Genomic DNA, 27,743 nt, shown 5'->3' on the forward strand with positions numbered 1-27,743 from the left:
CAAAACTTATGAAAGAAATATGGTTTGACCAAAGGCAGATATAATATAGAATACTATATTTTACTATATATGATATTAATGGAGTTGGTAATAATCGCCGTCCAAGCCCAAGAACGAAAACTGGCATGAATTTGTCGTCGTACAAAGTTGAACTAAATTGTGTGACTCTTCTACGTGTCACGAGTCACGACCACATTGCTGGGCTGAATTTTTTTTAATTATTATTTTCGACCTTTTTTTTTTCTTGAAAACCCCATTTCATGAACTCAAAGTCAAACACATTCCAAAGCCACAGGAGAAAGATCCTGGGCAAGGAAAAAACCAACACACTTTAGAGTTTTTAGCCCATTGACACACAGTATGAGCTAAAACATTTGAGTCTCTTTTAATCCACACAACTTTAAATCATAATGGTAACGAGAATAGTAATAAAAGACATAAACAAAGTGATTTAATATTACTCTGCAGGAGATTTAATAAATTTGGTTGACACTGGATCCTTGTATTTTATTATTCCAAATTTGTCTCTAAACATTAAATAAATACCCTATAGTTCTTAGTACTTCTTATACAAAGTTTTCTAGATACATAATATTCTCAAAACAGATAAGAGTGGGTAGGAGATGAGTTCGAATCTCGTTTGAATATGATTAAACAAATTAAGTCAAAGCATATATTATGCCACCAGAAATTTCAAAACTATGAAAAAAAAAGTGTCTAAAGAAAATGCTTCTTTGTACTAAGCAAGTAAACATTTCTAATATTGGGGCCTGGCTGGCAAACAAGCAGGCATCTATACATAATAACATAAATATTAATATATACTTTATATATATAAATATATATATTGAAGGGAGATAATTCACATTGTGACGTCATCAATTTTGATAAATGGGAGATCTATAACGCCAAAGGCAACAAGGACTGCTATTACCCAGATTGGAAGAATCCAAACAAATGTCACTATTAAGATCTTCTTGCCTGTAAAATAATTGGTTGCTTAAACAACAAATAAAGAAAGTAATTGAAAATATATAGATTCTAAGTTAATATATGAGGATACTCTACTTAAACAACCGTAGCTACTATTAGTTCATTCGAATACATTTAGGCTTTAAAACGGTGTTAGTTTCACAGTTTAGGACATCCATTAGTTGTTAAGTTTCTTTCAAGAAAAATTTAACAATTTTGAAAGAGAGACACATTGATGTTTGACACAAAGTTATTAATGCTGTAATTTATGCTCTAAGGTCTATGATAAATATCCTCTTAGCTCTAGTGAAATAACAGGATTTTTAGGTTTACATTTTTTTTTTATAGTAAACGTGTTTTTTTTTTAATTGGTATGCAAAAATATTATATAATATTGGCTAAGAAATTTTTTTTCCTTTCTATTTTTTCTAATTTTCTATCTGAATTTTAGATTGTTTTCCTTATGATCGGACAAGACGAAACTCCTTTCCTGGAAGCACCCACAACTTACTACAATAATATCATTTTGAGCGACATATAACATTCTAAAGAGCACGGTAATTTTATTTCATGGTTTGTGCTATAATTTACTTTTGGTGAGAAAAAGTTAGGGGCCGTTTGTTTTTAAATTTTGTTTTCTGATTCTAATTTTAAATTTAAAAAACAGATTTAGGATTACGTTTCAGAATATTTTAAAATATTGTTTGGTTATGTTTTACATTCAATTGTTTTAGAGTTTAATTTAAAATATAAGAGAGATAAAATAGAAAACACATTTTCATTGTTTTCTGTTTTCTAAACAAATTTCAAAGAAAAGAAACATGATTCTAAATTTGTTTTCTAAATACTATAACCAAACATATTTTTTAAAAGTGTTTTCTAGAATTTAGAATTAGAAAACAGAAAACAAATTTGGAATCACAAACCAAACAGTCTCTTTACGTACTACAAAACATTTTCTTTTTATGTAGCACAACGTTTGAAATTTCCTTTTTCATTTGGTTTTGGGGAGAATATGATTATCGCGCTAACACTTACTTGGTTAGTGCAAAGAAGCATTTTTTTTTTAGTTTTTCACACTTTTTCTTCATAGTTCTTGAATTTCTGCTGTTTTCAAGGTAGGTATCCGATTGACGAGCTCGCGCTCCCGGACAGGGACAAAGTCGAAAAGTGTAAATTACAGGGGCAAAGATGCAAAAACAAATTTAGTGAGAATAGTTCGTAAATTTTTATAGCTAAATAAAAAGAAAAAGATTTAAAAGGTAACATATCAAGATCCAATGTGCTAATGGATATCATCTTATTATGTTTAGAAGGTGCAACGAAATTTCTCAACTTTATAGCATATAAGTTATATGCATGGATTTTGGTGTTATATTTTTCTAGTTACTTTTGATGTTTCGAAAAATTGATTTAACATTCCTTCCAATAGTTATTGGATGAAGAAATTACCAGCCATACGAAACCTGGTTTCAGTTTGGTCAATGACCCACTCGCCGGTCTGTCGAAGCTTCTTTTGCAACGGCGCTTCAAACTTGTTTGGGAAACTCATCGAATACATGTCAAACCTAGCCTCCTTTTCCTCTTCCATGTTCCTGCCCATTTTTTAATTACATATAGCCAATATATATAAATAAATATCTTCTTTGAAAAGAAGAAAAAAAAGAATCAAATATAAGCCTCAAATGCTTTATCCACAAGTCTAACTTAGAGATATAAGCATACATATGTCAAATAATAGCATTTTTCTGGACGTTATTTTACTAGCATGGATAAAAATCACTTATAATTTCTATGTATTTAATGATATTTTTCATAGTAGAAGAAGAGAGAAAGATGCCTCGGATCGACATCTCGAAACCGGCCGGCTCCGACAGCTCGCTCAATCTCTATAGCCGATGGCCGGTTCTGTTTTACCGAAGAAGAAGAAGAAGAAGAAGAAGAGTTGGTTTTCGGTTTGAGCGAAGAAGAGTTGCGTTTCACTGAGTGTTGCTGTGGTGTTTCTTCACTGCTTTTGGCATTTGACACTTTCTTGGTCATGTAATGAAGAGAGCTTGATATGCAAGACATTACTCTCTCTCTCTCTCTCAATGAATGAATGATTATAATATCTAAGAATCAACAAGAGGTGATATCATAGGGACCAGAAATGGACTTCTCTTCTCTTCTTTTTCTGGGGTTCAAAAAGTAGAAGAAACGAGAAGTGGATAAAATTTGTTTACTTTTCGCTGAATTCATCCAAAAGAAAACAGTACACGAATAATTCACCGAGACGTCGACGTAAAAGAATTAACACTCACAAATTATAATTACACCACAAATATCCCAACCGGGATTGAATGTTGCAAGTGCTCATAATGTTGCAACTTGCAAGTGAATAATTACTGATTCATATAATTACTTGATGCTCTTCAAATTAGGGTCGTACACAAATAAACTAAAAATCAGATAAAATCGATAACCAAACTGATTCGAAGTAAAAAAAAAAATCGGTGCCACAAAAAACTAGACCGGATATTGATTTTTAATATTTGCAAAATCGGTAATATGATATTTAACAAAAAAAATTAATTGAAAAACAAAAATAAAAATTTAAATAATCAAGCTAGGACCGTATGACTCATTTTTACTCGGTGTTTGATCATTGTAATAGTTTTGGAATCGGGTATGAATTTAAAAACCGATTTCAAAATGATTATAGGTTTTAAGAATTAGACCGGATCCGGATTGTAAAGAATCAGATAACCGAACTTTGAAAAGCGGGTATTAAAACTATATCACCGAATCGGCTATATTTGTAATCCGCAACACAAAATTTAACGGATTTGGATTCTTTCAACTACAATATGAAGCTAAAAATAATGCTCAAGACTTGCTCAAATATGTAACCCTAAAATAAAAATAAAGATGGTTTTTTTTTTTTTTTTTTCAAGTAGGAAGTGTCTTGAGCAGAAGAAGAGCCTTGGTCCAGTGAGGCCTCTTGGCCAAAACAATCCTCTTGAGAACGGGGACGGCACCGGCGGCCACGATCTCGCCCCGGCTCTCGCTCTCCACGCTCAGCCTGTAGAGGATCGCCACCCCGGCCTCGACCGCGCGGTCGCTCGCCCCTTCCTCCGCGATCAGCCCCACCAGAGGGCCCACGCACCCCCGGGCCCGCGCGGGGTCCACCACGCCCTCCGACACGATCCAGTTCAGCACCGCCGCCGCGTCCTCCCTCGCCGGGCCCGACCCGATGCGTTCGATCAGCCTCGGGACCGTCTCGTGGACGGTCACCTCGGTCCGGATGTCGCTATCGCGCGGGCCCGGGAGAGAGTCGTCGAGGCTGACGAGGCACGCCGCGACCCATTTCTTCGAGCCGAGAGGGATGTCGGACTTTAGGGTTCGGCGCAGCGGCTCCGTGAATCGGCGGAGATCGACTCGGCCGCGGAACGCCTCGCAGTCGATGAGCTTGGTCAGGAGCCGAGAGGCGGCCGAGATCGCCAGACCGGCCTCTTCGATTTGCAGAGCGTATTTCTCGGGCTCTTTTCCCTCCAAATCTGGGTCCGGTTCTGTGCAGAAACAGAAATGCATTGTATGTTTCAAATAATAACACACCATAAATGAAAAACAATAAAAAAAAATTCCTGGGCCTCGTTCGTTCTCCTTCGTTTTTTTTTTATCATTCATATATTTTTTTTTAGCTATAAAACACTCTTTATAGACATTAGTCATTCCTGGATGAAAATGCAGTGACCTGAGTGATCCTAGGCGTACCGGTTAAAATTTTCACCAAACCAATTAAAAAAGGAGTATTTTCAACTTGCGAAGATTAGAACAGTTCAGCAATTTAACAAGAGAAATTTGAAAAAATACAACTGATAATAAGTCATGAACTCGGATTTTTCCCAAACTAGCCAACAATCGGAAAAATACGACCCTTGGACCAAAATATCGTTGATGACTAAAAAATACCGTATCCGGCTGCAATTTATTAAAAAAAAATTTCTCTTTCTTTTGCTTGAATTTTCTTAGTCACTCGGGGTATTTGGTCCAAAGAGTTATATTTGACACCATTGAGTAAGACCTACGGGTCATATATTTTCAAATTTCTCTGTAACATCTGTTTTCTCTTCATCCACAGCTATGTAACAAATGATTGTTAATGAAGCTTACTGGTTATAACCATTCGTATAACCGATACGAGTAAAAATGAAACATTAAACTATTTCGTTATTATTACCTTCCAAAACTCTTTGCTTGAAAACCGCATCGAGACCTGCTTCAATATCCGCGGCAGCGATCAGCTCAGCAGTCGAGTCTGTGACTGCGATGAACTCGAGCAATGAAGCGGCTTTCCTCTGCAAGTTTGAATTCGACGTCTTTAATATCTCGATAAGTCGATCAACGACGGATAAATCCATCATGCTGTGCCTGTGTCATCGAGATTAAGGGTGTAACTAAAACTAATTGCGGTTTGATACATTAAAATCAAACAACAACGAGCATAAAAAACTAAAGTCAATAAGTACTTCTAAGCACTCAACACTTTACACGTTATAAGCACACTAATTCTTTTTATAAGACATCATAGTCATAGCGATGGCTTTCACCGAAAATCGATTAAAGTTTCTCAATCAACGATTTAACATAATTCAATCAAGCCAAAAAAAAGGTTTAAGGAATTCAAGAAACCTTGGGTCGGCTTTTGTTACGCCATTTTCAGCCAAGTCTATAGTTTTTTCAGTATCTGATCCATCGACTGGTCCGTCATTGAACTGCAGTGAATGTGTACACTTTGCCTGAGTTAGTTATCTATCCATTTCACAGTTCTCTAACGTACCATAAGAAATAAGTCAAAGCTCTTTGATTTACCTTTGATCTCGTTTCTTTACCAGTATCAAATATGCGGCCTAAAATATCCAAAGTCTGCCTTGCAATAATGGTCAGCGCATTAACGAGATATTCACGACCAAGAAGTTTATTTAGATGATGTAATAAAAATACAAAATACAGAGAGAGAGAGAGAGAGAGAGAGAGAGAGAGAACCTTATTCAACAAGTCTTCTGAACAATCTTTGCATCTCAGAATGTCAAGTAAAGGATCTATGACACCTTCGGCTTCAATGACCTGGCAAACGCTATTGCTGAAGCAGAAGTGAAAAAATAATTAGCTGATATTATCTCTTTTCTCTCAGGTTTTGTACTAAATACCCATATTCTTAAATTCTATATGAAGTTACATCAACCTTTTAATCTTTTCTTATTTTAGTTTATGCCCAAATAGCCATAATAACAATAAAATCAAACAAATCCTACTTACCAGTCTTCAAAAAAAAAAAAAAAAAAAAAAAAAAAAAAAAACCCTCCTACAAACAGTCTCAAATTACGGAGAGCCGCAGAAACGAACTATCATCGACGCCTACATTTGTTTGTTAATATTTAGTTATCAGTATCTGACATAAATTAAGAAATATGTTTTAAGTTTTGTAAGAAATACCCATATTCACAGAGAATGCTAGGCAAAAGTATTACAACACAAATAAAGGGTATAATAAGCCTTTAATTCCGTTCCATGAAAGTCAAAAATATTAATAGGAACAAATTTGTGGAAGCAGCGAAATACCTGACAGACAACCTCTCCAAAGCTCGAACCACTTGAAACTCGAAGCTCCGATCTTTATATCCCAAGAGCCGAACCAAATGCTTCACGGCTCCGGCGTCCCTAAACGCGATCCTCATTTCCTCTCCGATCGACGCATCGGCGATCGCCTCTGCAGATCTCGATATCACGGCCTCGTCCTCGAGCTCGAGAAGCAAAACCAACCGAGCCACACCGTCAATCCATGGCAAAAGGGTGGTAATATTTTTACGGCCGGTGGAAGATTCGGATTCTTTACCGTCTTCTATTTCGACGGCCCCGATCCGAACGAGAAACTGCTGTTGCGACCGCCCGAGAACGGCGTTTCTCTTTCCCTCGTCTATGTCTGAGCTCTTGTCGTCGACGTTCAGTCCGAGGAGTAACTCGGAGGCGCCGAATCTCGAGGGCTTTTGAGAGTCGCCCCGCTCGATCTCGGTCCCATCTGGCAAGCTCGGCCACGAATGGAGGCTCGGACTATAGGATTTGTACGCCGCGGGACCGACCAGAGGAACGTGGACTAGGCCTTCCTCTACGACGAGGATTTTGTAGTACTCGTCCCGAGAAAGCTCCAACAGCGCGTTCCTCGCCTCCTTTCTCAGTACTTTAGACCCCTCGTCCTTGTTTTTCAAAAACTTTGCCTGCAGTTTTACGATAAGATCTCAATGGATGAGAGATAATCGTAACAATCGAAAGTTAGGGAGTTTATATAGAGTAGTTTATATGGCTACCAAAAGTATTAACAAAATCCTAAAGCTTTCAAGCAAACAAAAACAATGAAAATCAGTACCATTTTCGATGTCAGATTCGGATTTAGGAAAACTCGAGGGAGAAAAAAAAATTGAAAGAAAGAGACAGCATGCTTTAACTCGAGGGAGATTTCTTCTCTCTCCCCGAAACTTCAAAATTTCCTAAGATTTTTTTCCCTTGACTGGTAAAGAAGTTTGATAATCACTCAACATTTTCATTTCCCTCAGTAAAAAAAAGTCTTTACCATTTTAGGAATAACGCCTTGTTCAACCATGCTTCTGTGGTTGACCTCGCTCAAGGCCAAATTCGCCAAAACCCCTCCGGCCGCTTCTTTCACCTTTATCTCTTCTTCGTGATCGTCCAAACACTTCACAAGAATCGGAAGAATATCTCCGCTGCCCATTCTCTCCCTTAGCTTTCCGTCCACAGACAAGTTCCACAGAGTGCACAAGCCTTGCTCTTTCACCTCAGAGACCGAGGAAGCCCGGTTGAGCAAGCCGGTAATCTCTTCGATCGCTCCGCTCTGTGCCACCGAGTCTCTGTAGAGGTTGACCGTGGAAATTGACCGAAGAAGACCGGCCGCGGCTTCGCACGTCGAGCTCGAATCCGACCTCAGCAGGTTCACGGTGAGGTTGACGCAGCCGGGGAATCGCATGATGTTATCGATGTTCTTCTTTCCCCCGAGAGAGTATTTCCACAGCGCTACGATTCCTTGGTCTCTGTCGAGAGGGTCGTTGTCCAGTCCGAGCATCCGAACAAAGAGTGAAACGTAACTGTCGCCCAGAGTGGACGACGAGGACGAAGAACTCTTTGATGCTTCGACGTTCTGAGCAGGGAAGCCAATTACTTCGGATTATCAAATTAGTGGGAATAAGTTCATACATAGCACTGTGAAACTGTGCAAGACTAGTCTAAGCATATCAAAATCGACAACGAGCAACAATGGCCTCAAGACAATGACTATCCATTTATTTACATTTCATCTCTAAGAACATATCAGGAAGAGAGAGAGGTTCAGACAGAGCAGTTTTAGATATCAGGAAGCCAATTATTTTCTAGTGGAATAAGTTGATAGATATCACTGCGAATTTGAAACTGTGCAAGACTAGTCTAAGCAAATCAAAATCAACAATGACTGTTTTATACGAAAAAATTGACAAACTTCTCTAACAGTGCACATACAAGCAGACCGATGAAACTCGACCTGTCAAAACATATCAGACAGAGCAGAGCTTACAGAAGATAGGCCGTCATTGGAGGTGACCCTTGTGACGACTGTACGGCCAAAAAACGGTTTGGGTGTGGCGAGACTTGGACGAAAAGGATGTTGGTGAAGATGATGATGATGGGTCGATGATGGAAAAGCTTTTGGGATCGTTTTCCTTCTCCTTGTGGGTGCTTCTGTGGCCTCAAATTTCAGAATCTTCAAGTGGAAGTTCGCGGGCAAAGCTTGAAACGCGCCGAAATGAGGATTCAAAGTTGCCGGAACTGATGAGCCCAACATCATTATCAGACGAATTAGTTTGTGGCGATGCTCAGGCTCTACCTACAATATATCTTCTATTCTCTTCTCATCGGCTAGACTAAATAACTATGTATGAGCTAGATCGTGTCACTACTTGAGTGGAAGGGTTTTGTTTTATTTTCTTCGCTAGAAGCTTCGTATTCGTAAGGCTTGGGCAATGGCCAGTTCTCTCGCTATGGAGTCATATTTGTAAAGTTGATAAAAAAAAAAAAAAAAAAAAAAAAAAAAAAAAAAAAAATTAAAATTCATAAAAAAAAAATGAGAAAATACAAAGAGTATTCGTGTTTAATCAAAATGCGAGATTTGTGTCCATTTGATTTCTAAAAATATCAAATATATCCTTTTAGTTTAATATAAATGATATATACCTCTTCTAAAAAAATGCTATATTACAAATATCACATTTTTCGTTTATTTTTTACAAAAAAATAATTTGAACTCTTCAAAATACTCTTAATGAAATAATTTTTATTTTTTATTTTATATACAAAAAAATTAAATTAATTTTTTTTTATAATAAATTAAAGATTTTTTTTATAAAGAGAGATTTTGATTTTTAAAAAACTTGGAATTTCCGTGTTCGCGAGAGAGTCGCCGCCGAGGGTTTGGCTTTACATAAACCCTCTCTTGCTCACAATTTTATTTTTCTTATTTATTAATAATACCACAAAAACATAAGACTATTTAAATAAATAAATAACAAAGGATCAATAAAAAAAAAATAACAAAAGGACTTTTTCCCAGCCAAGAAACTAAAATATAAAAGATAAGAAAAAGAAAACAATAACTCACAAACACTCACGACATACAAACAGAGAAACAACAGCAATGAATTGCTCAATCAGCTTCCACATCCCCAAGGCACTTCCTTCCCTGACTCGAATTTCTCACCTCACAAGAAAAACTAACTGCAATTTCAACAACAATCACAAAAACGTACCATTCGTTCCCTCGTTCTTTCTTTTATCAAGCCCTCTATATATATATATATATCATTTGCATAGCTCTGACAAGTGATTTTTGCTTCAGACAATTTCGAGGATAGATATCGAAAAGCCACTTCAATGTTTGAGCATGGTCGGAGCTATTTTGGCCACTGTAAGGCACGACAATTAATCATTCTTTGTTTCCGCAACTTTGTCTCCAATTTCTAGTTATTATTAGTACAACGAATTTGTGTTCGTGGACTGACTGACTGGTAGGTTTATGAGCAACCTGCTCTAGCTTTGACCGGTGTTAATCACGAGGAAGAATTATCATCGGTTCTCATACAATCTGGGATTGTTGCCTTTATCTACGTCATTGTTATGCCAGTAAGTCACATGACTGAACACATGATTTAGAATTATGATCGTTTGTATTAGTATAACTATATACAAGTAAACAGTGCTTTCTGTTGAGTTTCAGCCAATCATAATGAACTGGATTAGATTAAGACAGTACAGAAGAAAACTGTTGGAGACGTATCTCCAGTTCATGTTTGTGTTCATGTTCTTTCCCAGGTTAACTTCCCTGGTAATATTTTTCCTAATAGTTTTTTTCAAGGTTATGTCTTTATTGACCTTTCGTATTCTTCCCTTTGAAACAGCATAATTCTATGGGCACCATTTCTGAACTTCAGGAAATTCCCGCGCGATCCGGACATGAAGGTTCCTTGGTCTGAACCAGAAGACCCTTCAAAGATTAAATACATATATAGGAAATACCCATTCGCAGAGCCCGAAGATTACGATTGGTGAGATTGTAAATAATAGGAAAAGAAAAACAAATGTACGCAATTGTAAATTCTATGTATCATTACTGGTAGAGATCTCTACCAGAACGATCATCTACTGCTAAATGCTTTACACACTACTTGGTGCAATAATACCACAATCATTGCAGATAATTAAGAAAGAGAACACAATATATCTCAAAGTATTTGCTTTTTTGGATTTAGATACGAAATTCCAGTGCTACAAGTATATTCAACCCTTTAGCATTTGTTGCCGGTGCTATAGATATGTCAGAGAGGTGAATAACTTAAAAGAGAATGAAAAAAAAATTACAAAAGAAAACGACTCAAAACGGCACAAACCATTTCAAATCTCGAAGCAGTATTAACATTTTTTTTATTTTCCCTTTCCTTTTCCTTCCAACTATTCTTTCTTGTTCTAGTACCAAAGCTTACCATGTCTCGCTATAAGAAAACTCCAAACTCTTCAGCTTCTCTACCTCAATTATTAAATGGACAAACTATATTTAATTTGCCCCGGTGTGGCTAGCGAAAACCGCTGCTCAGAGAGCCGAGCTAAAAGTCTCCGAGAGTTTGTTCCAGTCGAACGATTCCATGTTTGGGGCCACAATGGAAGCTCCGGCGACCAAGGCAGCGATGCCGACGAGGAAGGCCATGCTTTTCAAGCACCCGTTTCCCCGGGACAGCTTTCCTAGAAGAACCTTACAGTACTTATCCGCTTCCTTGAAAACAGCGTGTTTATCGCCCATTGCCTTCTCGTTCTACAACAATATACCATGTTTAAGTACACTCTCTCCTCATGAAAGAAATATATAATCTTTTTTTTTTCAAAAAAATATATCAAAAGTTCAGTACCTTGTTCCTGAAACTCTTCAGCATCTCCCTCATTGGGTCGAGGGGGGTTAGTTTGACGGATATGTCCTTCCACTGCTCGGAGAGCTTCTTCAGGACGGCTACGCTTGCCTCTAGGTGATCTTCGTACAGCTTGTCCTGTTTTTAAAATATTAGTAAAAAGCATTCAAAGTCTCTTCCAAAAAACAATTAGGTAACCTGTGTTATACAGCAAAAAGAATTACTGAAATCACTCACCCACTGCTTGTAATTATCGGCATTCTGAGTCAGGCACCAGATGAAAACCCCAGATGCTTCTCTGGCCAGTTCGGGAGTGCCTGCAAGGAAAGGAAAAGAAACCATATGTGAAAATCGGACTTTAACCTTTTTGTGAAAGAAGCTGTGGAAACGGCATTATAGACAATGTGCCATACTTTCTCCAGCATCTTTGATGGCAAAGCTTAGGATCTGCTGCGAGACTTGCTTCATTGCTTTGCTTCCTCGGGATCCCGCGAGCGATACCTCTTTAAGAGTAGGATATATAGCCTCGAATCTCTCAGTTGCCTATATGAAGCACGGAAACCGAAACAAGCTATGATAAGAACCTGATATCTCCATTGATAAAGTAATACGATATATAAGGTAATCAGGTATACGAGAGTCCCGAAACTCCCCTAAAGCCTAAGCCTTACACCAAACTAATTAATTCCAAAAATACCCAATAACTAAAATCTAATTAATATGAGCACTCCTACGCCTAAGATCTTAACAAATCCAAACACTTCCAGCTTCATATTGTTAGGACTCAAGGGGTAGTATCGTAAATAGCCATTAAGTGTTAGTTAAGTCTTTTAGTTGGTATAAATACGAGAAAGGGAAAGGGAATGGCAAGCAAAAATTGGATTGTTTCATTTGGAGAGAACAAGCCTCTCGAAAGCATGCAACTATCTTATATTTTCCTATTTCTTGGTAATGAAATATTCAGGGGCGTATCACATATTTATGAAACTCTAAATTGACCGGGAATGCCCGAAAAGTGAAAGTCACCTTGACTCTTGCTGAAGACGGAGGAAATGTAACGCGCATCAGAATTTCAAATGAAGACGGTGGAATCAAACGTTCCCCCTTCCTGACAGCACCATTAACCAGAATAGTACGAGCTTTTGGCGTAGACAGAATCCTAAGTGATAGTTTGATTAGAGATCAAAGAAGTCAGTCACACAGAAAAGAAGATAAAAATATGGTTTGTGAAACATTCGAGATATTACTTAAATACCTTTCTACTAGCTGTAAAACAAGATCCCGGGTCTGCGGATTACTAGTTTTGCCACCAACCAAAGGCAAGAGATTGCGTGCCCATGCATACAACCCCACAGCCAGATCTCCTTGACTAGCCTAAAGAAAACAAATCATATTGTGATGAGAAGCAAAATCTGAGGCAGCATAACGTGAGAAGAAAACAAAAACCAACTTACCTGAAGTGTTATCCAGACAAGAAGTGGGATCTTATCTTGTCCTTGGTATTTTGAGTCTTCACGTAACTTAGGCAATACATATATTAAGGCATCTGGTTTCCTTCTCAATACCATTGCAATGACCACAAATATTCCAACCTGGTTATTTCATAAGAGTTCCTTTTTGTATCAGACTAAAATTAAAAAAACAATCAAGAATCAGACTATAAACGGCCTATTTTAGGATGCAATGTATCACATAGCATAATCACTACAAAGGAACCTTTCTAATTTCTACGGAGCATGGATATATGCATTCACACGTTACCTGAGATTTTGACGATACATGTTGAACAACCTTTTTGGAACCTTTGGCACTGGTGTGCTGGGTTGCAAACTCAACCAGAAGACTTTCTAAAGACCATAATACAAAGGATCCAAGGGCCTCAACAGAGTGCTGATTGATCCAATCAATAGATGTCTTGTAGACATCTTCCGAGATATTAGAAAGGGGGATCTGTGGAAAAGAATGCTCAACAGTTAGTGCAAGGACATCAGCAGAGCAACACAGGATTCGAAAGAGCCAATTTTAAACCACAACTATACGTAGAAAAGAGAATCATTATAAATACATATCTCTACCGCGGGTTCGCATAGGTGGAATGTGACATAAGTGAGGCAATCAAGTACTGCAAATTATACTAGAAACCACATTTGTACATGTATCATGCACAGCAGATTGATTCTAAAATCAATAGACAAACCTTACAGTTTTCCACATTCGTCAATTTTCAAAGTTGATTCCATAAACAGTGAACAGTACAATACCACATTGCTCAAAATTAGCACCCTAATTCCGGCTACTAAAGGTGTGGAATAGGACAACTTCACATAAAAGAAAAGTAAAGAAGATGGAAAAACAATGCCTAAAACCTCCTCAATAGTCAATACCCAAGATCACATGTCCCTTATAAAATTTTGGCATGACAAATTCAACATTTTGACGTGAAAGAATAGTGGCCTCCATATTTAGTCACCTTGAAATTGTACTCTCAGAAAACAATATAGATCCGTAGAGAACTTCTTTTATATGCAAAATTAATATTAACGCAATCTTTTCTACCAGCATGTTGGATTTCCAAATTCAGGCGATAAGTATCAAATCATTTAATCATGTCTACGGTACCATGCATTACAGAGATATCAATTCAGAAACAAAAACGTTATCTGATCCCTAGTCAATGCTAGGGCATATAAAATAAAAACTGGGTGATGAAATCATTTTCAGTGAAATCCATTCAAACATTTTCCGACTCACATCAACCATCTTCGCCACCGTTGACTCTCGAAATAACTTCATCCATGGAAACTGTGCCGAGCTCACAGCAGTGAATGCGCGCCCGAAATAGTCGGCGAATCGCATCAGCCTTAATTCTTGCTGCGATTCGTACGATTCCTGACCAAAAGCCCCCCAAATCAAATGAGAAATTATTTAATGCGAACACAAAAGAGAGAAATTGAAGCTGAATTCCCCTCGAAATCAACGAAACAAAGCAGATCAGGTGTAAAAATTTCGAAATCCTCACCGAAATTTCAGCAAGAAATGCCGAGAGGTGGTTGGCATCGATCTTGGCCGACGCTTCCGAGACTGTCACTTTCGGCTTCTTAGGCTTCTTGACCTTCGGCTTCTTCGCCGCCTCGGCCTTTCCGTTCCCCGCCGCGATCTCGTCGCCTTCGCTATCGCTTTCGTCGTCATCGTCGGAGCGGACCTTCGATCTGCCATGAGAGACTCCGTTCGCGACGCCATTAGCTTCCCTCTGAGCTTCGACGATCCTCCGTCGCCGATCCTCGGACTGTTGTTCCAGAGATCGGAACACATTATCTCCACCGTTCGCGATCTTGGAATTTCCGTTCGCGAGAGAGTCGCCGCCGGTCGCCGCCGAGGGTTTGGCCTTCCTCTGGCGCTTCGCGTAGGTGACCTTATGCCAGCCGTGGTCGCCATTAGAGGTGTTGTTACTGGCGATCTCGTGGTCTTCCTTGGGGATCGATTCGAAAGCTACGTATTTATTTTCCATGGCTGTTATTTCTTTCTTTCTCCCTGAATTTATTTTCTGTCACTTTCTTTAGGCGAAAAAACGAGTGAGAAAGAGAAGAAGAGAAGAGAAGAGAAGAGAAAGACGATTTATAATCAAAGTGATAAAAAAAGAGAACGAACGACACGCGAATGTGAAAACAAAAAATAAAATAATTGTAAATGAAATCCGATCTCGGCGTCTAAGCAAGTGGCTCTGAGGCGTTGACTTCTCGAACTTGACCTCTTGTTTAGTGCGGAATTACAGTTGTGCCATGAACGTTGTCTTAATCTCTTAATCACGATTATCCGATTTCTACGGTTAAGAAGGTAACGAATAGATTATGAATTAATTATATAAATTCTCCTTCCCCTCTATTTAGACTCGCAAACATTTATTATAAACTTTTTAATTGTTACGTATATTGACTTTCCATCAAATATTTCACGAATTTATCTAAAAATTAAAAAAAAAATCATAAAAGTTGATATTTTATCTATATTCATCCCTTTGCAAAGTCTTTTATTTTGTTGTCTTCCCTTTTTTTTCACAGAAAAACGAAGCATTAGACCATCTCCAATCCAAAAACCAAATTTGGTATAATTTTATACCAGATTTAGTACAGTTACAGTGTTTGCACTCCAACCCACAATACCAAGATGAGAAACGAAAACGAAGAGATTGAATTGTCAGAGAGAAAACCTTCTCTGATCTGTTTGTTTATTTCTCATTACTCTCGAATGAATCTTGACAACATACATATATAGATACATTGATCTAACGACTGCATAACTAATTTCTCTAACTGAAAACCGTTACACTAGCCACTAGGCTTTACAAGGATCGGTGACGTGGCGATCCTATCATTCATTTGCTGAGATGACTTGGCGTTCACTCTAACAATACCAAATCCTACCCCAAAAAGAATTTTCTCTTTTTATACCTTTCAATATTACTTTATATTAATTTCATATTAACCCATCTATTAATATGTTATGCCAATATTAATCTTATTAAATGTGGGGGTATAAAAACTCAAATATTAAAATATCGTTTCAGATGGGCTTAGGCCCGATTGAAGTCCACGATCCATTTGAGAAGCGGCCCGCGAAATCAATTTTGGACCTGACTCGCTCTCTGCATGTCGGCCCAAGTCCAGCAACACTTCCCGGTTCGATAGACTCCAGTTCGTCCACGTCTTCCTAATCAGAAGGATCAGTCAAAGAGTAGACTACGCCGCGAAGACCGGATCTCGGACGACTACGACCTCGGCGAGGAGAGTGGATCGGGGAACACGTGTCTTCGGCCAGAAGGTTCCATCTCGTCTATAAATAGAAGAGGAGAGGGCGATTTTCCCACACGCAAAAAACTCTACATTTCATCTAATGTGGGTGGATTTATAATTACAAATAGTTTCACCATTCTAATGTGTTTTGATCAAATGGAGTTCTTTATCAATATTTTATTATTGACAGCAAAACTACCTTAAAAAAAACAAAAAAACTAAAATACTTACCAAACTCAAACTAATATAAAATCTCTACTTCTATACATTTCATCTACCCATTCTAATGTGTTTTGATCAAACAGAGTTCTTTATCAATATTTTTCGTGTATTTTTCTTTTCTAATATATTAATTAAGGTTTTGATTTTTTTTTTAATTTTTAGTCCGCAAGTTTTTTTTTTTTTTTTTTTTTTTTTTTTTTTGCTTTTTATATCAACAATTTACTAACTTAACTCAAGGTACATTTCTTTGACATAAAAAATAAGAGTCCATTAAATATATAGTCATGTCATATTCACAGTTTTAGTTTGCTATTTAGCCAACTTTTCTGCGCCTCCTTGAGATCGACATGAACACTCTAAATCTCGTTATTGATGATGTTCTTAAGCACCTCAGCTGCGGCCTTGCATTGGTGCAGCATGCGCTGGATCTTTACCCGCTGGTCTCGGTCGACCAGGTGAGAATGGTACTCGGCAATCACGTCCATATACTTTGCCGCGGCAACTTTTTCGCCCGATCGAACTCCGTTTTCCATCTCCGCTTGCGAGCTGAGCTGAGCGACCTAAGCGCTCACCTTCTCCAACTCAGCGTGGACCCCTGACACTTGGGTAGAAAGGTCCATATTCGTGTCCTCGAGGGCAGCGTTCGGAGTCTTGAGCTCATCACTTTGAGTCATCGCCAGGTTGAGCTCGCGAATCTTTCTCTCCATGTCGACACGAGAGTTTGTCAACTATGTGGCCATGTCTTTGAAAGTTTGCTTGTACTTCTTAAGCCTAGCCTCTTTTTGGGCGAGGTCGGCCTTGCACTTCTTCACCTTCTCCCCCAAGGTGACAATCTCAGCAAAGAGTTTGTCCACACGACTAGTAGACTTTGCCATATCTCAGCATTTCTTCTCGCTTCACGACTTAACCTCTCATAGGCACAAATGCCTTTGTTCATCCCAGTGACGAGCTGAACGCAAATAACTTCAGAATTCAAATTTTGAATCATAATAAAAACGGGAATATTTTCATGTATTCGAAAAACAATTTCTCTTAGTTTATTTAATAATTTTTTTTATTAAATATAATAGGGGCTGATTGTGGAGGTAAGATTTGACCTTCCCACTGGAAATATTTTGTTGGGCCTAAGCCCAAGTGCAATCCAAACAATTTTGAGTTCATATCAACAAAGGCACACCTCTTTCTTGAGCTCAGCTCTTTGCAGGCCCAGGCCCAACTCATTTAAATGAGCTAAGCTCTCTGCCAGGACTAAGTCCAGGCTAATAACGTGCTCACCCGGAAGAACCGGTCCTCATCCAATCTCCTCGCCGTCACCAGCTCAGGTCAACATGTACATGGCTCCTTGAAGACCTCCAGTATGACCACGTGTCACCAAGATCGACGATGAAGAGGAGCTGATCTTTAGCTATAATAGATCCATTTCAGCCAGAAATGAATAATCTGTTATCTTATTATAGCTATTATTTTTCAAATTTGTACTCAAAGTATTAGTTGAGCTCATCTTCACGTTGAATTGAGCTTGTCCTCCCTCGGTGAGATGCGCTCGACCCCATCTGTACTCTTTTGATCAATTTCAATAAAAGCATCTCTTTTCGATTCGTTACTTATTCTTTGTTCGTTTCTTCTTTATTATTTCGCTATAAATTAGTTTTACTCAATTTTTATACGACGAATTCTTAAGATCCACATAAATACAAATAAAACGACACACTAAATATAATATATAGTTTGTGATTATTGAGGAACCGATTTCGATATCAACAATTTTTTAATATATATAAAAATGAACTATTATGAAGACAAAATAAGAAAAGTATATGCTGCATATATTTTGGGCACTGATTTAATTTCAGCAATCCACACAATTATGTTGAAATAATTGCTTGCTATATTTTTTGAAATAATATGGCACTTAATACGATTGAGTCGACTAAACAATTGATTTCAAAATTCAAACGCATATACAATTCAAATTGAAACGAATAACTGCCCAAAATATTCAAATAAATGTGTAAATATATGTTAATATGTATACATGCGAACTACGATCGAATGAACACAAAATAAAAAGAATTAACTGTTGCGTATGTATATTTTAGGCACTGATATGATTTCAGGAATTCATAAAATTATGGACTTTTTGTATGAAATAGTCATTTCAAACTTAGTGTTTAGTAAAATAGCCAAGGTTTCACAAGTTGATGCAAAATAGCCACTTATAATGTAAAAGTACTAATATACCCTTAATTATTTTCAAAAAATTTAATCCTGCTTTCAAAAAATATAATCCACTCTTCGATAAACCAAAAGTAGAGAATGAAGAAGAAGAAGTAAAAAAAATTAATCATACTGTAAAAAAATTTAATCCACCGTGAAGAAAAGGAAGAAGAATAAGATGTCAAAAAGTTTAATCCACTGTGCGATAAATCAGAAGAAGAAGATGCAGAAAAACTCGACGACGATCTCCGATTTTCGATCTCCGACGGCGATCGAACACGAACAGCCTGCTTTGCGACTGATACGAAGAAATCGATAATGATGATGATGATGACGACGAGACGAAACGAGATCATCAGCTATTGACGATGAGTACAACAATTTGTACTCATGAAACTGCGAAGACGAAGACGACAATGGCGATGGCGATCGACGAAGACAATGTTGGTATTGATCTAGGGTTAAGAAAAATTTAACGCTTCTTCAAGCGGTGGATTTTAAAAATTTCGTTAAAACAAGTAAAAACGATTTTTACTAACATAGACAAAGAGCAAGCACATATTATTTTAATATTAAAACTATCTACGAACAATTACACGTTTACTAACCTTTATGTAGCTTGATCGTTGAAAAACTTGTGGAGGTTGTATCGCTCGTCTCCCAACGCAGCTCGTCTTTCTTTGTTCTTCGGGAACTCGAGTAACCACGAAAGTTTCTATCACATAAATCACTCGAGGTAAGAAGGAAGTAGTGTGTTGGCACTTTTAAACACAATGACTCAAGAACAAGTCTTAGAGTCGAAGAGCTAAAACAAAACGCTAGATCAAATATGGACCTAGGTGCCAAAACAAAAAAGAAAAGGGAAGAGAGAGAGAGAGAGAGAGAGAGAGAGAGAGAGAGAGAGAGAGAAGTGGGCGGCCAAGTATTCTAGAGAGAGAAGCTCTCAATCTCTTAAAAAAAATTGGATGAGGAACAATGAGAATGAGAGATCTATTTATAGGAGAATGATTACCTTCAAAATGTAGTTTCCTCTTCTCTATAGAATATCACATATTCATGAGCAAATATTGCCCTTCTTTCTCTCCCTTTGGACGTGCAAGGTGATGCTTCTAGAAGCAAAATTGTTTCCTCTTTTGATTGCCTCTCTCTTGCCTTGGCCGTGTGACTTATTTCCTCCTAGAGGAAATTTGTTTCCTCTTTTTCTTTTGGCAAGTATCTTCATACATTAATGCACAAAATAAACTCTCTTTTCTCATTGGGTTGGACGTGCAAGGCTTCTAGAAGGAGCTTCTAGATATTTCTTCATTTGTTCATAACAATATAAGAAAAACCCATTAAGAATTTTTAAGTAAAATTCCATGAAATGAAATTAATCATCAAGGCCCAAATTCTCTAAGTTGGCCGTGTGGATCAATTCATTGTCATCATATGACAATGTCAAAAAATATATTTATTGACATTCATTTCATCCTATGTCCAAAAAGACAAAAATACCCTTTAGACAATTTTCGTAAAACTTGTCTAGTTCTTGTTTTGACTTAGCTTCTAGTTTAACTAATCCTACTCGAAATGACTTGTGACAGTGACCTCATGGATCCAAATGAACAAAGCTTGAGCTAACATACTTGGACTCAAAAGTTCACAAACCTTTTCCAAGTTTTAGCTTATGTCAACTGACTCCACTAAAGAGTTGACACTGAGAATCTCTCGGTTCAAATGAATTTATTTTCTACTCAAGAATTCAACTTTATTGTGATGAGTAGATCCACTGAATATTATCTATGTTTACCCTTCATGAATATCATCACCTAGACGGGATTTACAAAATTACCATTTTACCCTTCTAGCTATTATTTCCTCAACTCATTTGTCGCTTGTGAATAAGTTAGAAACAATGTATTGACGATGAGCTAACAAGTCACATTGATTCATGCAAAAGAGTAATGATTCAATTTGGACACTGGCCAGTTCATTTATTCACATTCAAAGGAACAAAGCATGAGGTGATATACATTGCATTTCAACAATCTTGTACATGAATTTCATATCTATGAGATCATCACAAAGTTACTCATGACATCTTCATAAGTTAGCACTTCACCAATAGGTCATGTTCAGAATCACGTAGTGAGTCCAAACTCTGACTTTCTCAAATGAGAATACGTAAGCTATGAAATGACATGTCTCATTTCAGGATTGAGGTAAGCATGATGCAATTCATACGTAGTGACCTCGAGACATAAGAGGTTAAATGGTTTGTTCTTATTCTGTCTCTAGAAGTGCACTGGTCAATTCAGTACCTTCGGAAGATACCTAGAAGAACTATAGAGTCTCCAACTCTTTATGTCTCATAACCAGACATCATAGATTCTCCTAACAATCGTACTGAGATCAATAGTCCTTTGATCCTTAGATTGCGAATATACCATGAAGAGTTTGTTCATGCAAATCTACATTTGTCTCTTCATATGTCGTTAGGTTTGTTTAAGGACTAAAGATAATAGTTTATCATAAAGCTTCAAACAGACAAGGAAGAATGAATGAACGTTTCAACTTTTATTAATAATTCAGCAGTTACAAGCAAAAGTCTTCGTGAGACTTTATTACATCAAATATACATAAGTAAAGACTACTACTCTTCTTGTGGGCACCATTGACAACAGACAAGGACAACGATGACGACGACGACCGATGGAGATGACGGCGACGATCTCCAATATCGATCGAGAGCTATTTTTAGGGTTTTTTCATCGATTGTATTGTTTGGGTAACGGATATTTTGGGGGTTTAAAGTTGGGCTATTTTGCTAAACTCAAACTTTAAAATGGCTAGATAGCAGCAAATAACTGTTTATAATATTTTTGGAAATAATATGGCCCTTAAAGATTGTCAACAGAATAATTGATTTCAAATTTTAAACGCATAACAAAATCAAATTCAAACGAATAACTGCCTAATATATTCAAATAAAAACGAAAATACACTGGGCAATTCTGGAGAGGCAAAACGTCCATGAGATGCCACGTTATTATAATGACTATTTACTTAAAATTTTAAAAAAAAGTTGACTAGTTAGCAAATCTCTTAGTTTTGGTGACTTAATTAGCTAATATTTTGATTTATTTTAATCTCAAAAACATGAAAATTGATTGAACAACTATAAATAGTTATATAATCTTAAAAAAAAACTATAAATGGTTATAGGTAAATGTTAACATATTGCTATGGCAAAATTTTCCAGTATACTTCATGATATATTTGTATAGATTTTTTTTTTTTACTATACTTATATTTTATATCATATTTTGTAGTCATGATTTTATATTACTTTTTTTTTCTACACCTATTATTTTACATATAATGTATGAATAATAATTGTGTTTTACTGAATATTAACCGTAATATATTAATTGAGTAATATTTGTACGGGTCGAAATCATTACTTGTGTCAACTATTTAATAATTATATTAATTAGATTTTAATGGTGTTATTATTATCGTGTAGTTTTGATCAAACTAAATAAAAATCAATTTATTTTTTGAGATCTAATATCGTTTAAATCATGTCGATTAAATTGTCATCCTTTATATATATATATATATATATATATATATATATATATATAAGTGAGCAGGGGCGGACCCAGGTGGTGGGCTCAAGTGGCTTGGGCCCCAAAAAAAAAAAAAAATTCGGGCTTAAAATTTTTTTTATTATATTTTTTCAGCCTAATTTTAGTTTTGGCCCCCCTCCTTCCGAGTTTGGATCCGCCACTGTAAGTGAGATTAGGACTGTGACCCGAAACCGACGACCCGAGTAAACCGGCCCTCCAACCCACTCCGCTGATCCGACGAAGTCGACCCACGAAGACCCGATCAGTTTCGGATTGCACCGAACCGAGCCGAAGGCCTTCGTCGGACGGATTCGGCTCTCGTCGCCAAAATCGCGGGTCACACCGACCCAACCCGAGGTAAGCCCTAATTCAGTACCTATCTGCACTATATATTTGATCGATAGTTCGAAACCATATAATTTTTTTTGCCCTCCCTCTCGTCTGACCTAGGGGTATTTGATCGACCGTCGCTACCTCTGTTCGTATCGTACCAGGGTTCACAGTCGCTACAATTTGAGCCTGTGTGGTTAGTGAGTTGCTGAATTGATTATGAATATTGTTTTGAATCTGTTTATGAATATTGTTTTGAATCTGAGATTTCTTACGAATCTGTTTTGAATATTGCTGAATTGATTATGAATATTGTTTTGAATTTTGATATCAAATCGAAGTCTTGTTTTTTTTTTTTAGTTTTTTCAAACACCAAAAGCAGGAGAGAGAGAGAAGAAGAAGAAGAAGAAGAAGAAGAAGAAGAAGAAAACTTGCATTCTGCCAAGATTCCTCTACAAAAGAGCTCGTCTCTTCGCACAATGTAAGTAAATTAATTTTTCATCCTAATTTAGTAGCAGTAAGTGTAAAAGATTAATAAAGTAATCATGTTGAACAATCTCTTGTGGTTTCAGAGATCTGTCATACAACAATCTAGTTGGCGATATTCCTTCCTGGGCTTTTGCGACCAATCTTCAGCTGTATGTCTTACTTACCTTCAAAGAGATGAAAAAAAATTGGCGTTTTATTTAGTCAATGCTTGTATGGTATCTGAAGCTTGGATTCGCTACAATGGTTGATTTCTTTGTACATTAGAATAGAGTAAAGCAGTTTCTTTATTCTTTTCTTCCGTGCAGTAACTTAGTCAGCAACAACTTTTCATTTTATGCTATTCTTCAGAGTAATTTCCTTTATGAATGAAAGTCTTCTTAGTATAATATTGATCCCTTCGGATATTTACATTTTCATATATGATTTCCTTTATTTGTGTTTGCTCTGTATGGGGTTTGATATACTGTTTTCAATTCAATTGTGCGCAATAAGTTAAGTTGTTTCAATTAACATAAACATTTTCAATGCTCGCTAACTTCTACAATTATTAAGGACAAAAACTACAATCTGTCTGTTAATAGGCTTGTGTAGTTTTAGCCACTTGTTTTCAATTCAATTGTGCGCAATAAGTTTCTTTTCTTCTCCTTCACAAGAAAATAAAACTACAATCTGTCTGTTAATTTTTATATGTATTTTTGTCCTGGAATATTAAAAAAAGAAATGTCAAGCTTACTGCCTTTAGCGATACTTTAAATTATGATTACCTAAGCTTTAAATTCTTTTATACATCAGAGGAACAACAATGCTGGTGGGAACACGGCGGTGATCGAGTTTTACGCAGTCGATATTCCTGATCATTTGGATTTTCCAGTCTGAACTCTGAATTCAGTAAAACATTCACACATCGAGTATGTCAAGCTTAATATTTGAGTTCACTTTTTGTATGATTTGTGGCATTTATATAATTTTGTAAAATTATATAGGTATTCCTCGGTACTGTAAAAATAACAGAGTATGTCATCTGCTTTATATATATATATATATATATATATATATATATATATAATGTGTATGTAAGGCTATGCCAAAGCTCGTGTATAGATTATTATTGACTTTTTTGTAATTATTATTGATTTACACTTAGTCTTGAACCGAGTAATCATTGCTTTTTGTTATTTTTAATTTCTTAATACAGACCTTTGACTACAATGGATACTTTTTTGGAGCCAATTCCAGTAAGCGATCATGAGGAAGATGATGAGAATACAAACAACACTCAAAGTAGTCAAACAACTTTGGGGAAGAGAAAGCCTAAAAGAAGATCCGAGGTATGGAACCATTTTGTCAAAACTCCAAATGGTTTGAGGGCTATTTGTAATTATTGTCAAGAAGACTTTGCATGTCATGGAAAGAAGCATGGTACGAGCACTTTGAATTCTCATATGGGAAGGTGCAAAAAATTCCCGGGAAGGCAGGAGAAAGATGATCCAAAGCAAACAGTTTTGATACACAAAAACGAGAGTGGTGACATGGTTAGTAATTTGACGATCGCTAACTTCACTAAGGAAAAAGGTAGGAGGGCTTGCGTTGAGTACATAGTTGGTGCCGAGTTACCTTTCAAGCACATTGAGAATTGTGTTTGCAAACAATTTTTCTCCACCATTCAGCCTAGACTTGCTCTTGTTTCTCGAGTTACAGTGGCTAGAGATGTGTATCAAACATATTTGGAAGAAAAAAAAAATATGAAGACAATCTTGCAAAAGTATAGACTGTCTCTAACTACAGATACATGGAGGTCTATTCAGAATCTAAACTATATGTGTGTCACCGCTCACTTTATAGATGACAACTGGAAGTTGCATAAGAGGATCATCAATTTTTTCCTTGTTCCGAATCACAAAGGAGATACTATTGGAAGAGAGCTCGAGACATGTATCCGCGAATGGGGAATTACAAAAGTAGTTTCAGTCACAGTCGATAATGCTTCCTCAAATGATACAGCGTTGACTTACCTGCAAAGAAGACTACAAGACATCCCCGGTTGTGTTCTTCTGGATGGTAAGTCTTTGCATATTCGTTACTGCGCTCATATAGTGAATTTGATCGTAACTGAAGGTTTGAAGGAAATCGATGATTCTATTGAGATGATCAGAAATGCAGTGAAGTTTGTTCGGTCTTCTACAACTAGAGCAAAGAAGTTTGATGAATGCGTCGTTGAAGAAAAAATCGACTCTAAGGCTGGTTTGTGCTTAGATGTTCCCACCCGATGGAACTTGACATATCTTATGCTAGAGACAGCACTAAAATACCAAAAGGCATTTGATATGATGGTGGTTGATGGAAATTACGAGAACTATTTTAGAGAGAATGAAGATGGGAAACAACGGAAAGAGCCTCCAACTGATATCGATTGGGAGAAAGCAAAAGAGTATGTTACTTTCCTGAAGACATTCTACGAGGTAACACTGAAGTTCAGCGGGACACACTACACTACAGCGAATTTGTTCTTCCGTGAAATCTATGAAGTTCGACAGTTGTTAACAACACTAAAGTCAGCACAAACAAGTATTTTAAGAAACATGGCTTTCAACATGAAGGCTAAGTTTGATAAGTATTGGGGTGATGCGGAAAAAATCAATGACATGCTGATTATTGCCGCTGTTCTTGACCCTCGATACAAGATGGGACTTGTGAAGGTTTGTATCGAAATAGCAACCAGTGAAACGATAGAGGCTGATATGGTGTGCTTTCGAATTAAAGAGAAGTTGCAAGACTTGTTGAAGTTTTATAATGAGAACCATACGTCTACCAAAGAAAAACAATTGTCTCAATCGCAGCCAATTCCTCAAAACAAGAGTTGTACTTCGGCCATCTTGAGTAGACTTATGGAAACTTGTGATTACAGTCATGGTGCTAGGAACGAAGTTGATGTATACTTGATGGAATCACGCGAGCCGCTTGTTGAGTTTGCTAAGTTTGACATACTTTCATGGTGGAAGTTGAATAGCTCAAAGTATCCAACTTTATCATCCATTGCTCGAGACATCTTAGCAGCTCAAGTTTCAACCGTTGCTTCTGAATCAGCATTCTCCACAAGTGGTCGAGTTCTTGATAAATTCCGAAGTTCTTTGCACCCAAGAATGGTAGAAGCTTTGATTTGTTTGAGGGATTGGTTGATTGGCGATGATGTGTCACTAATTGTGGAAGAACTGAAAGAAGAAGTAGAAAATCTACAATCTTCCGAATCGATCGTGAAAACAGGTCATTTATAACCGCATTTCAATATTAGAAGCCCCAAAAAACTGTTCATAAAAATTATCAACAACATTTTATTCCAATATTCTTTTGTACTTTTGTAATTGCAGAGATATTAGCAGGGACTCTTAATTTCGAATCAGGAGGGTCATGCTCTTTTTCTGGCTCTGGCTCTGGGTCTTATTTTTAAACAAAATATATTGTCATTATCAAGGTAAAAATAAAACATGTATGATATATGATTCATGATCTTACAATGAGAATTCGAATTAATTTATTATTAATTATTTGTTTTGTAGGTCTTTGTCGTTGTGAACTTTAGCAAAGAGCAACACACTTGAGTTCCTTTTTATTTTATTTTCTTCATAAGACTTGAGTTTTTCATGATCAAGAGAAAAAAAATATTTATTTATTTTTGGCGATTTTCTAATTCCTATGATTTTTTTTCTTTTTGATTTTTTTATAGACTTGCTTTAAATATTTCTATGATTTTTGCTTAATGTTTTACACTTATTTACATTACTAAATTACGGTGAACCCGAACAAACCGACTCGAACCGCCCCAAACAAACCAATCCAAACCAACCCGATCTTTTTTGGTTCGGGTTGGTTTGGTTCACATACCATAAACGGTTTGGTTTGGGTTTTCAAATTGACAAACCGAATGCATCGGGTTGGGTCCGTCAAAAGTATAAAACCGAATAACCCAACCCGATGTACAGTCTTAAGTGAGATATGATTAATAAGAAGTTAAGTCATAAAATAAATTTTCTTTGTACATTCCGTTTATTCCTCTTTTTCTCGTCAGTATACTTCTATATCATATCATGTAGTTTAAAAAAGAAAAAAAATGAAGAGTTTCTATTTTCTTTATGGGTAATTAAGCTAAATAGCCTCCTGAAAATGGCCAATTTATTTTTAGCCAACGTTCTGTAAATAAGTGGTAAATAGCCAGGATGATTTATTTACAACAAATATTGGCCGAGTATACCCTCACTTTTTCCCGCCCACTATCTTTCGGGTCGTTAATCAAGATCAGCTCTAATATTTAGATATTAATGCACGCGAAAATCGAGGAGTGATTAAAAGAGGCAGATGCGTTCACATTACCACACGCAACTGCTTAAATATATTTTTTCAAAAAAAAAAGAGCCCCAAAAAATCGCGAAGAGGAACTGCTCAAATTTGAACCGGAAAATAAGAGTCAACTCCTTTATTTACAATCGAAACCGAAACCCAGAGGAGGAAGCGATGACGAAGAAGAAAGAGCAGAGGTTAGTAAATAAATCAAAAATACGATTTTGTTTCGTTCATTTTTTTAGAAGTGGCTTTGCATGTCTATGAAATCGACAGTATTTACAAAATCGCTGTGGTATAGAACA

The 27,743-nt window shown here is 36.8% G+C and overlaps 4 protein-coding genes across 4 annotated transcripts; 1 reads left to right on the forward strand and 3 right to left on the reverse strand.

Annotated features, from left to right (window-relative positions):
- Window positions 1-597: 597 nt before the first annotated feature.
- On the reverse strand, window positions 598-3,154 carry CRR3 (chlororespiratory reduction 3). Its single transcript, XM_089609816.1, has 3 exons — window positions 2,813-3,154; window positions 2,425-2,567; window positions 598-981 (listed from the first exon to the last, which is right to left on the reverse strand). Exons 1-3 carry the CDS (start codon window positions 3,040-3,042, stop codon window positions 863-865), a joined length of 492 nt encoding a protein of 163 aa, XP_089465942.1. The 5' UTR covers window positions 3,043-3,154; the 3' UTR covers window positions 598-862.
- A 582-nt stretch (window positions 3,155-3,736) lies between these two features.
- Window positions 3,737-9,031, reverse strand: LOC149401958 (ARM repeat superfamily protein). Its single transcript, XM_089609456.1, has 8 exons — window positions 8,573-9,031; window positions 7,580-8,161; window positions 6,574-7,226; window positions 5,998-6,094; window positions 5,824-5,877; window positions 5,644-5,726; window positions 5,192-5,382; window positions 3,737-4,520 (listed from the first exon to the last, which is right to left on the reverse strand). The coding sequence occupies exons 1-8, from the start codon at window positions 8,840-8,842 to the stop codon at window positions 3,901-3,903; spliced, it is 2,550 nt and encodes an 849-aa protein (XP_089465582.1). The 5' UTR covers window positions 8,843-9,031; the 3' UTR covers window positions 3,737-3,900.
- A 582-nt stretch (window positions 9,032-9,613) lies between these two features.
- On the forward strand, window positions 9,614-10,834 carry NDHL (inorganic carbon transport protein-like protein). Its single transcript, XM_089608939.1, has 5 exons — window positions 9,614-9,796; window positions 9,890-9,958; window positions 10,063-10,173; window positions 10,268-10,362; window positions 10,449-10,834. The coding sequence occupies exons 1-5, from the start codon at window positions 9,689-9,691 to the stop codon at window positions 10,597-10,599; spliced, it is 534 nt and encodes a 177-aa protein (XP_089465065.1). The 5' UTR covers window positions 9,614-9,688; the 3' UTR covers window positions 10,600-10,834.
- LOC149401960 (transmembrane protein (Protein of unknown function DUF2359, transmembrane)) lies at window positions 10,769-15,116 on the reverse strand. Its single transcript, XM_089608938.1, has 10 exons — window positions 14,467-15,116; window positions 14,199-14,336; window positions 13,209-13,397; window positions 12,902-13,039; window positions 12,703-12,821; window positions 12,474-12,606; window positions 11,861-11,990; window positions 11,685-11,764; window positions 11,451-11,585; window positions 10,769-11,356 (listed from the first exon to the last, which is right to left on the reverse strand). The coding sequence occupies exons 1-10, from the start codon at window positions 14,953-14,955 to the stop codon at window positions 11,138-11,140; spliced, it is 1,770 nt and encodes a 589-aa protein (XP_089465064.1). The 5' UTR covers window positions 14,956-15,116; the 3' UTR covers window positions 10,769-11,137.
- Between the last annotated feature and the right edge of the window lie 12,627 nt (window positions 15,117-27,743).

This window comes from Urtica dioica, chromosome 3 (assembly GCF_054948205.1).
Source record: "Urtica dioica subsp. dioica isolate 48M chromosome 3, U.dioica_male_clone48M_v1_H2, whole genome shotgun sequence".
In the NCBI taxonomy this organism is placed as follows: Eukaryota; Viridiplantae; Streptophyta; class Magnoliopsida; order Rosales; family Urticaceae; genus Urtica; species Urtica dioica.

Bases quoted from the DNA above. Each gene is read 5' to 3' on its own strand.
- CRR3 (XM_089609816.1), bottom strand. From the start codon at position 3,042: ATGTCTTGCATATCAAGCTCTCTTCATTACATGACCAAGAAAGTGTCA. The intron at 2,568-2,812 runs GCATCTTTCTCT...AAAAATGGGCAG, and splicing joins TTTCGAGATGTCGATCCGAG to GAACATGGAAGAGGAAAAGG. The intron at 982-2,424 runs GTAATTTCTTCA...ATTATTTTACAG, and splicing joins AACCAGGTTTCGTATGGCTG to GCAAGAAGATCTTAATAGTG.
- LOC149401958 (XM_089609456.1), bottom strand. From the start codon at position 8,842: ATGATGTTGGGCTCATCAGTTCCGGCAACTTTGAATCCTCATTTCGGC. The intron at 5,727-5,823 runs GTAAATCAAAGA...CATTCACTGCAG, and splicing joins GTAAAGAAACGAGATCAAAG to TTCAATGACGGACCAGTCGA. The intron at 4,521-5,191 runs GTAATAATAACG...GTTTCTGCACAG, and splicing joins CAAGCAAAGAGTTTTGGAAG to AACCGGACCCAGATTTGGAG.
- NDHL (XM_089608939.1), top strand. From the start codon at position 9,689: ATGAATTGCTCAATCAGCTTCCACATCCCCAAGGCACTTCCTTCCCTG. The intron at 10,174-10,267 runs GTAAGTCACATG...GTTGAGTTTCAG, and splicing joins TCTACGTCATTGTTATGCCA to CCAATCATAATGAACTGGAT. The intron at 10,363-10,448 runs GTTAACTTCCCT...CCTTTGAAACAG, and splicing joins GTGTTCATGTTCTTTCCCAG to CATAATTCTATGGGCACCAT.
- LOC149401960 (XM_089608938.1), bottom strand. From the start codon at position 14,955: ATGGAAAATAAATACGTAGCTTTCGAATCGATCCCCAAGGAAGACCAC. The intron at 14,337-14,466 runs GTGAGGATTTCG...GCTTTTGGTCAG, and splicing joins CATTTCTTGCTGAAATTTCG to GAATCGTACGAATCGCAGCA. The intron at 13,398-14,198 runs GTGAGTCGGAAA...TCTTTTCCACAG, and splicing joins CGGTGGCGAAGATGGTTGAT to ATCCCCCTTTCTAATATCTC.